General features: G+C 42.1%; 1 protein-coding gene across 1 annotated transcript; it reads right to left on the minus strand.

Moving 5' to 3' along the window:
• Positions 1 to 4,459: 4,459 nt before the first annotated feature.
• LOC108403115 (olfactory receptor 4D9) lies at positions 4,460 to 5,395 on the minus strand. Its single transcript, XM_037011897.2, has one exon. The coding sequence runs from the start codon at positions 5,393 to 5,395 to the stop codon at positions 4,460 to 4,462; it is 936 nt and encodes a 311-aa protein (XP_036867792.1).
• Between the last annotated feature and the right edge of the window lie 4,859 nt (positions 5,396 to 10,254).

A 10,254-nucleotide genomic window follows, 5' to 3' on the forward strand; every position in this document is an offset into this window, starting at 1 on the left:
GAATATTCCTCTTGAAGGCAGACGTGCATCTGAGGGTTGGTTGGATCAGTATCTTCCCTACTACTGTCAGAAGCAAAGGATGGGCTCTGAGAATCATCTCAGCACGGTCCTGCCACACTGCCTTGCCGTACCTGACATGAGCACCCGTCTCTCAGCCCCAGACCCAACAGAAGGATCACCAAAGGGAGTATTTTTGGATGTGATTGTTGAAGTTGAATAGCCAGACTTTTCTATTGGGACGAAGCTCCCCTGAGTGTCATTAGGGAGTCAAACGTGCACTGGAAGGTGTGTGCAAACATGGACATTTTGGTTTTGAAATTCTCCTAATGTAAGGGCGGAGATGAATCCTCATCGACCTGTGATTAGAATCCAAATATCTTTGCCTGAAGGCTCATAGGAGACAAACAAGAGAGTCTGTCTCCTTAAGAGGCAGGGACCGAGGGAAAATGAACAGAGCTCCCAGCAGGCTGTGTTTCAGTCCATTGCAGTTTTTTTCCCAGGCAGATGGCTTGTTTGTTGCCCTATTAATTTACATAAGTAGAAGCATCATAAAGACTAGGAGATGCTTTTTCTCCTGTTTGGTACCAAACTTCTCACATGGAGAGGCAATGGAAGCAGGCAAAGGATGTGTTGGTATCATTCATTGATTGAATATTTAATTGTGAAATCTTTACCCAGCACCTGCCATGTTCCAGGCCCTATGATGCCAGAGGTCCTAAAAGCGGAATTCTTTCCCTCTCATCTCAGTCCCATTATCATTTTTGAAACCTTGTGTCTCACCATAGATCTGTGGATGGTCTCACTTGGATAGATCACACACTTCTTACTTAAAATATCTAAACGGACCTGACCATTGTTATCAAGAGCTGAATACTCCCTATCTGTTGCTGCCACTATCATTCTCCTACCACAGGGCACAGTATCTCTGAATTACCTCTGATACTCGCCCTCACCCATTTTTTTTTTTGGTCTTTTATAGCTGTCCTGACTAAATTACTTCTAGGTCTCTTTCCTAATTTGCAATACATTTTCATAATTTACTTCTGGAAGCTGTCAGTCCCTGCCCTGATAGTCACGCTCTTGTGCAGTCCTTTCCTCTTGTGTGTGGACTGGACGTAGTGACTTGATTGTAATGAATAGAATCCAGCAAAGGTGGTAGGATGCCACTTCCAAGATTAGGCTATGAAAGACCATGATTTCTATCTTGCTGACGCCCTCTCTTTTGTCTTGATTGCTCACTCTGATGGGGGAAGCTCCTGTGTTGGGGACGTCCACATGGCAAGGATCTGAGGATGACGGCCAGCCAGCAGCCAGTGAGGAACTGAAGCCCTCAGTCCAATAGCTTGTGATTCTGGCCAACACTCACGTAAGTGAGCTTGGAAGCAGATCCTTCCCCAGTTGAACTTTCAGATGAAACTCAGCTCCCAGCTGACACCTCGGTTACGGCCTTGGGAGAGACCCTGAAGCAGAAGGCTTGGCTAAGCCAGGCCTGATTCCCAACCCACACAAACTGTGACTTAAGAAATGTGTGTTGTTTTAAAGCACTGAGCTTCATGTTACTGTTATGCAGTTGACAGATTACTAATCCAGTGTTGAATTAATAGTCTGCTTTACTGAGTGAGTGCTGCGTTGATAACATTCTCATTCAGACCTGAAAGACAAGTCGCACAACAACAATAACAAAACTCTGCCACTTCCTCCAGGGTAGTGTTTTGTGACTGGAATTTTATGGGTGCTTATAAATAGCCCATGTGGTGCTGATTCTACTAGCCTCTTAGAAATTAAGTTGAAACAACCTGAATCTCCTTTGAATTTCTCAAAGAAGTCCTGAATGGCAGGATCACTCCTAAACCAGCCTGTTTGGCTATACTGACACATTTATTTGCTTGTGAAAAATACTGCGGAAACTTAAAAACCACCTTCCTTACACAGAAAAAAATCACAGATGGAAGGAGCCAGTATATGTAACCTGTGTAGGATAAGCCAGAATCAGTTTAATACCTGATAGTTCCCTACGAAATTATCTTTACCTGGAGAAAAATACAAATTAATCCAAGTAATTATTTGATGTCATGTTGAAAGAGAAGTAAATCTAATGGTGTTCTCATGAATTCAATTGTCTTTCCTCACTGCATTTGATCAGGGTGGTTTGCATGTTAAACAGTCAAAGGCAGGTTCATGGACAGCTTTTGTCGGGTTACTACACTTGGAGGCATAAACTCTGGCTCTACAGATTTTTCGTACTTAAAATTCTGCCCTGTCTCAAAGGTTTTGCTTAAGGTAAAGTCAACGAAGAGGTAGGAAAAAATGCATTGCTATGAAAAGTACAGGGTATCTGGAGAACAATGTACCAGAGCAGAGACGGGGCCATGCAGTAAATGTTCACTTGGTCTGGAGGTGGATCCAGTTGAAGACAAAGTTATTGGACTTTCAAACTTGGGAAAGTATGTTTAATATTGGAAACTAATTCAGAATATTTTTGGGTGGTGAGAACAGAATAGAACACAGGAAAGGACAAATCAAGAAAAAGGCACTCATTGCTGTAGCAGCTTCTGTATTAATAAATGTTTGTGTACAACTGGCCTATGGACACTATGGGAATAAGTGAGGACTGTCCTCTTTGCTAATCTTTGGGCACTCCGCTCCCGTTCTATCCTTTGGAACCTGACCTTCAAGTCTACTGTCATCATCTTCCTTAGGATGACCTTGATCACCTTCCCCTTCCTTGAAATTAAATTTCCTTTCCCCATATCTTCTTTGTTTCAGTTTGGTTCTCTGTGCATTCATTCCAAGGGTCCAGGTACTTCCTGCAAGCATTGCTCAATAATAGGAGAATCCTTGTAGAGACTAAGTCTTAATCCTTGTAGTCTAACCTGATCGTAATCGACAATGAGTCATATATGTGGAAAGAGAGCCCTGGAGTTTAGCCTTTTTCATGTGCTCCTTTCCTTTCTGGGAATAGAGCAGGGGTACATTCTCCAAACTCCCTTGCAGTTAACTGAGGCTGGTGTCTAAAGGTTGGGTGATAGAACGTGGTCAAAAGTGATGCACATCCCTTTCAGGACTGCCCTGAAAAGATCTCTCACTTCTCCCCCTAATTCTTAACCCTCTCTCCCTTCCTCCATGTGCTGGTGAATGGAGAGGATTCTGAGGATCTGGAGAAAGGTGGAGCCCATGATGGAAGAAGCCTCTTTCTCTAAATGACTGTATGGAACAGCTCTTTCTAAAGACCAGCATTGCTATGACCTGAGCAGGAAATAAACTTTTATTGTGGTTAATTGCTCCCATTTTGGATGTTTTGTTACAGTGTTTGATCTACTCTGATACAGGTACATGAGTTCCAGCTCCTGTGGCTTGAACTTTTTTCATGAGAGACACACTACAGTAAAGGCAATCGATCCCAGCAGATCAGCTGGATTGCTGGATGAATATCCTACAACTATCCTCATCTCTTTCATTACAGAGACTAGGAAATTCTCATATTCACTGATTAAACCTTCATACTTTTTATTACTTTCTTTACCTTTGAATGGATTGAGTGGAATAATTTAAAGGAGTTCTGAGATCCCCATGTGCAGAAACAGTGAGAACTTCAAGCTGGCTAGTCCGTCGTGGGGATAATCCTGCTATAAAAAAAGGTGTCACCTTCCTCCCCATGGGAGCGTTTAGCATCTGTATTTCCTTGAGTCTTTCACAAATCCAGCTGAGCTGCCCACAGCCTCTGCACATCAGTGCTATTTCTTTATGAATACTTCCACTGACAACATCACCTCCTTCTGCCCAGAGGAAACCAGGGCCTCAGAGAGAGATTTGGGGAACCTCTCTCCCCGATAGAAGACATTTGCATTGCTCAGGGGACCACGAGCGGAGTTCTTTCCCAACTTTCTTTTTAAAAGTCAACTAGAGGTATTCACTCCCTGAGTGTACTACTTTGTGGCTACACTGAGCTAATGATGCAGAGATGGAGCACACTCTTCCGCCATTCTCTCCCTCTGCACATACTGATTTGTTTGCTTGGATTGTCTTTCTCTGCTTTTTTCCCTGCAAAAGGTCTGCTCGCTGTAAAATCCCTTTTGACGCTCTCAAATACACCGCCTACAATATCTCTGCAGAACGTTGTTCATATCTTCACTAAAGCATCCTGGGGTATGCCTCCAGGGTTGTGACTATATTTAATCTTTTGCAGCAGTCTGAAACCTAGTACTTCAGGCACATATGTGCTCTGTAAATATTCATGAAATGCCTAATTGAAAGTGAGTGGTGGAAGATATGACTGGGGCTTCCCTTAAAGTAATATCATCCATAGATTCCGGGACATACTATAGAACCAACCTCTTTTAGGACTCCATGGTATCCGTAAGTGCCCTTTGGCTTTTGGCATTAAAGTGATATCTTTCCATTTTGAGAAAGTGAACTTTAATGTCTATTTACATGTTGATGTTATCTTATCTCCTAGAACTTAAATCCCTTCTGAATGCCCTAGTCGTTTCTTTAGTTTCCTCATGGCCGACTTCATCTCCTGGTTCCTCAGGGTGTAGATCAGGGGGTTCAGCAGAGGGGAGATGACAGTGAAGGTGACGGACACGGCCTTGTCTGTGGGGAGGGCAGTGAAGGGCCGGGCGTAGACGTAGATGCAGGGCACAAAATGCAGGGTCACCACAGTGATGTGGGCGGTACAGGTGGAGATGGCTTTCCTCCTGCCCTCCCCTGCCTGGGACCTCAGCATCGTCAGGATGACTGTGTAGGATATGAGGAGAACGAAGAATATAAGCCAACTGACTAATCCATTATTGGAAATCATTAGGACCTCCAGCTTGAAGGTGTCGGTGCAGGCGAGTTTGAGGACCTGAGGGACATCACAGTAGAAAGTGTTGAGAACATTGGGTCCACAGAAGGGAAGGGAAAGCAGCAGGGAAACCTGCACGATGGAGTGGACAAAGCCCCCCGTCCAGGAGGCCACAATGAGGGCAGAACATCGCCCCCTACTCATGATGGTCACATAGTGCAGGGGCTTGGAGATGGCCACGTAGCGGTCAAAGGCCATCACAGAGAGGGAAAAGACATCTGCTCCCCCCAGAAGGTGGAAGAAGAACATTTGAGTGACACAGCCATTGAAGGAGATGGTTTTTCTCTCTGATAGAAGATCAACCAGGACCTTAGGAGCCGTGATGGAGGAAAAGCAGATGTCAAGCACAGAGAGATTGCGGAGCAGGAAGTACATGGGGGTGTGAAGATGAGATTCACAGGTAACTGTAACCATGATGAGGAAGTTTCCCATCAGAGTTATCGTGTACACCAAAAATAAGAAGACGAATAAGACCCAGCTCAGCTCTCGAGACTGGGTAATTCCCAGGAAAATAAATTCTTTCACTCTGGTATAATTTCCCTGATCCATTGGGTCACAGATGGTTTTTCAAGCATATCTCTGGAAGAAATAACAGTGCAGTTAGAGAATGTGTTATGAATCTACTGTTGTCTTTTCTGTTGCTTGAGTTTTAGGAGGGAAAAAGTTTTTTTTTCCTATGCATGCACTGTACCTGCAATTCAGCATGTCACTGTTAGAGGGAAGAAGAACAGCTTTTGACTCAGTGATCTAAGCAGATGGGTTCTCTATTGTGGCCACTGCAATGCAGCTCTGTGAGCCTAGTCAATCACACTTTTACCATATAAACTGACACTTAAAATAATAAATAATAAACATAAATTTGACTGCAGGAAGAGTTTTTGTTCACAAAAGATCATTATGAGAATTGAAAGATGACCTACAAATGGAGGAACTTATTTATAATACATATGTCAGAAAGAAGATTCATGTCCGGAATATATTTAAAAAGTCTACAAATCAATAAAAAAGGGAGAGATGACTGAACCAGAAATGTAGTTCTCCATCCTAAGAACAATTGATTCTGCTCCAAAAATATCTCCATATGTCATGTCCACCAAAACATATATTCTAGGATATTTAAACAGCACTGTCTATAATTGCCTCAAGCTGGAAAATGACACAAATAACATCAGGAAAGATAAATTGTATTAAATTCACACGATACTCATACATCGATTAGTTATGATCCGCACTACATGTAACAATAAAAAAATCCCACAAACATAAGATTGAGCCGAGTAATCCAGATAGAAAAGAAAGCACACTCTATTTTGCTCATATAAAGAATGAAAATATATAAAACAAAAAGGAACATGAGGACTGCTAATTATGTAAATTATGTTCTGTTTCTTGATCTAGGTGATTGTTACAAAGATACATTAGCTTATGTGATAATTCATGGAGCTATACATTTGGGTGCATTTTTCTGTCTGTATGTAAATGTAAACATATGGTTATTACAACATTTTCATCTCATGTCTAAAGAATGAATTTCACTGAAAATGAATTTAATGGATGACTCACTTTCATGGTGGGTACTTTTGTAATTATACAGTTGTAGCCTTTACCAGCTACAACCTGAGAGTTACCCCCAAATTCGTGTGCTATGCCAATGTACTTCTTCCTCTGATTCTGGTTTTAACTTCTCTATTTCTTTTTCATTTGCACTACTAATCTTAGAAAAAAAATATTAAACAGACCACAGTTCCCCAAGCAGTATTGTCCTTTCAGCTCACATGGAAAAGTAAAATCAGAGCCCCCTTTCCCCTTCCATTGTCATTAGTTCAGATTCACGTCACTGCCTCATCTTTGGTGTTTAGGTCAGTAAGACACAGTGATAAGAATAAATGTTCAGAATAATGATTTCAGGAAATTTCAAGTCTCCAGAATCCCAGAATTAAGAATTCCCCACACTATAATTACCATGAGTAGAAAATGGAGAAATCATTCCGACAGGACTTTCTGGTTAATCTGGAATGTAGAGATATATTTTAAATGGAATATTTTAAACATATTTTAATTTAAATACAGAAGCTGGTATTGGAGCATTAAGTCAATAGTTTTCAAATATTCTGCTCAGGAAACCACCGTGACAAGCCCAAAGTTGACTGTATCTCCTGTCCTCTCCCTCCCTTCTTTCTCTCTCCCATTTTTCCTTACTATTTATATTTTCTGTCTTTCATTATTTCCTTCTTCTGCATACCTTTTTCACGATTGTATTATGGTTCTCCAAAAACAGGAACAATAGGACACACACAAGAATTATTATGAGGAATTGGCTCACACGCTGTGGAGCCTGAGAAGTCCAGTGATCTGGGTGCAAGTTGGAGACCCAGGAAAACTGTGGGTGTGATTCAGTCCTAGTCTGACAGCAAATTTCTCCTTCCTCCATCTTTGTTCTTTTCAGGCCCCCAGTGGCTTGGATGAAGTTCAGTTTATTGGGAGGGCAATTAATCTGCTTTACTGAGTCCATTGATTCTCAGCTGGAAATGTTCTCACAGACGCACCCAGAAATAATGTTTGATCTGGGCATCCTAGTCAAGTTGACACACAAAATTAACCACCATAATAATGCTGAGATGATGTTTTTGCAGGATAGGTGACTCAAACATAGATCTTTTCTTTAAGTTTTCCATTGAGATATAAGAGTGTTACAGCTTGTGGAAGGGGCAGAAAGTGAGGAGGTACAAAATCATGGGGATCAGTGTGAAAAACAGTCCCACGTGGGCATATAATGTTTGCAAAGCCTGTCCAGGGGGGTCTGCTGAACAGTATCACGTCCCACACTTGCCTTTTGGATACACGTATGTGGATCATTTGTAAAGTTTATGCAATTTGGGTTTTACCACTTCCTAGCTGGTGTGACCTTTGGCAAGTCACTAATAATAGTACTAAACTCACGAGAGATATATGTGAGGTTCACAGGGCATGGCTTAGAGTCAGTTCCCAGCCTGTACCATTATAATTCATCTACAACATGATGATAAGAAGATCTGCCTCACCTGCAGGGTCCTTCTGTGGTGTGGGTGAGATTGTACGTCTGTCTTGGAAACTGACGGCAGCTGAGGCATCTGATTTTGCTCGCGGCTACCGAGTCTCACCAGCCCCAGGTGAGGGCATCTTCCTTATGCATGCCAGTGCCATCTTGCTATTGACCCTCTGGTTCAAAACCTTTTTCCCGATGCTTTGGGGTAAGTGTAAAATACCATCTATCTTCTATTCTTAGGGATTTGAGCTAAGGCATATGTCCAAAAAACGTCGGAATATTGTTACTACATACCTTCTTGTAAAGATAAGTAAATTAATTTTGTATGCAGTTGTAAATAAAGGTATTTATGCTAAAAACCTTTACAGAAAGAAAATAAACTCTAGTTTTCAATTTGAAATCCAGTTATCAGGCAGACACATTACAGAAATGTGGGCAGAATAACACAGCTCTGCTTTCCTTATTTTTTGCTTGTTTTAGTGAACATTTATGCAATGATTCCTATAAGCCATACCAGCAGTATTTTATTTCTTCACAAACCTGTGATATCTATGTAAAACAAACATTGCTATCTTGATTTGTAGATGAGGAAACTAAGGCACAGAGAGATTAAGTAACTTGCTCAAGGTTACATGGCTGGTAGGTAGAGGCATGTCTCAAACCAAGATTTGTTTGAGCGTACAAAGACTAAGGCTTTTAACTACTGCAACTATACTTCATTGATCAGCCCTTCCCAGAAAAGGCTGCAAAGAAAAAAAAATCCTTTGCAAATCAAGTGAAGGTTGTATGTGGGTGGTTAGGAGACTGTTCCCAGGAAGTGAGCAGAGTGGCTGAGGGTGACTTAGCGTGAGAGGATGTCAGAGGGGTGACTTTGAAAAAGAAAGCACAGTTTTGTTTTTTGGTTTGTTTTTTCCAAGAGAAAATGCAGACTTCGCAATCTTCAGAGGCTCTTTCATTAGGGACCTGCATCAACTACATAGTGCTCAGGTGCAAGCTGTAGAAATGAGATCTGAGTAGCACTAGCTCAAATATAAACTCCCCTTAAAAATAATGGATCTGGAAGGTTCCTATGGATGCCAACTTTTTATAAAAAGTGGGAAGGATAGTTTGAAAGTATAGGATGACACACATTGCACTGAAATGTGCATAAAATAGAGAGGGAGAGGAAGGAAAGGGACAAAGAAATACAATTTTATGTGTCATTGAAAGATCAAAATATGGGTCACAAGGATTTCCTAGAAATCACCCCAAAGGAGCCGATCCCTTGGAAACCAGCTTTCTGAACTACTTGGACGGAGCCTGCGCACTGAGGGCTGGTGCCACCGAGTGAATGCTGCTCCAGTCTCTGCATTGAACTGAACCTCACAGAGGTCTCCCAGGTCACAATTTTCTAATATTGAAAAGCCTCTACTTTTGATTGAATCCCTGAAAGTTTTAGAAGAATAATTCATATTCAGTCACACATGAGGGCACAGATAAGCCAGCCATTGATAACTTGACTCCAAACCCCCAAACCTTCATCCCCAGCCAAGAAGCAAAGCTGTCTAGACTGCGTATACAGCCCCCCTGCTGAGAGCTGGGATGTTAACACCTTCTCAGCCACCTTCAAAATACTTTGAACTTCAACATTCCACAGGCTAGAAGCCACTGGACTTTCCTATATTTTGCAAGCCCCATGCCCTCTCTTCCTAATAGTGAAAAACGATCACTTTGCTCCATGAAGAGTTTTGGTTTCAATAGGAACATTCTATACACTTGCAGCATTTCTGAAAAATCAACATAAACAGCTTTTCAGTTTCAGAAATTCACACACACCAACACTAACTGATTTCAGTCTCCATGTGGGAAATCGACCCTCTTATGCTCCAGCTGCATCTTAGAAGTAGGTTCTGGGGCAATGGACTGTTTCATGGACAGCTACCTCAAGGTCAGTGAGTTTGTTCTCTTCTTCCTCAGATGGGAAAAGGCAGCTTCAGGGAATCACATTCTCTGACTCCTCCACGTTGCCTTACAGTCCTCGGCCAACCTCGATCAGTCCCTCAGCGACAAGCCCAATACAGGAGTGAACACAGGGAGTATTGCTGGGTGTGAGCGTGGTTGCTGAGTGGCCAATTCAGTGGCGTTCCTGTGGGAGTCATTAAAATATCACCAATCCCTTCTCCTCTCTCTCCCTCCCCTCCTCTCTGCCAATCTCCCTTCTCCAGAGGAAGCATATGAGACACCAGGTTATCTCCCTGAGCTCAAGAAAGTGTTGTATTAAACCACACCAAGGACTGTGCTATTTTCCTCCCGACCAAAATCGCTTTGCTTGCAACTGGCTGGGAAATGATACTTAAACAAAAGGGTAGTAATGGGAAAATCAAAGCTCTGTGGCTACTGTGAG

The sequence above is a fragment of the Manis javanica genome, unplaced genomic scaffold (genome assembly GCF_040802235.1).
Source record: "Manis javanica isolate MJ-LG unplaced genomic scaffold, MJ_LKY HiC_scaffold_25, whole genome shotgun sequence".
In the NCBI taxonomy this organism is placed as follows: Eukaryota; Metazoa; Chordata; class Mammalia; order Pholidota; family Manidae; genus Manis; species Manis javanica.

Excerpts from the sequence above, each read along its gene's own strand:
- LOC108403115 (XM_037011897.2), bottom strand. The coding sequence starts at position 5,395 with ATGGATCAGGGAAATTATACCAGAGTGAAAGAATTTATTTTCCTGGGA.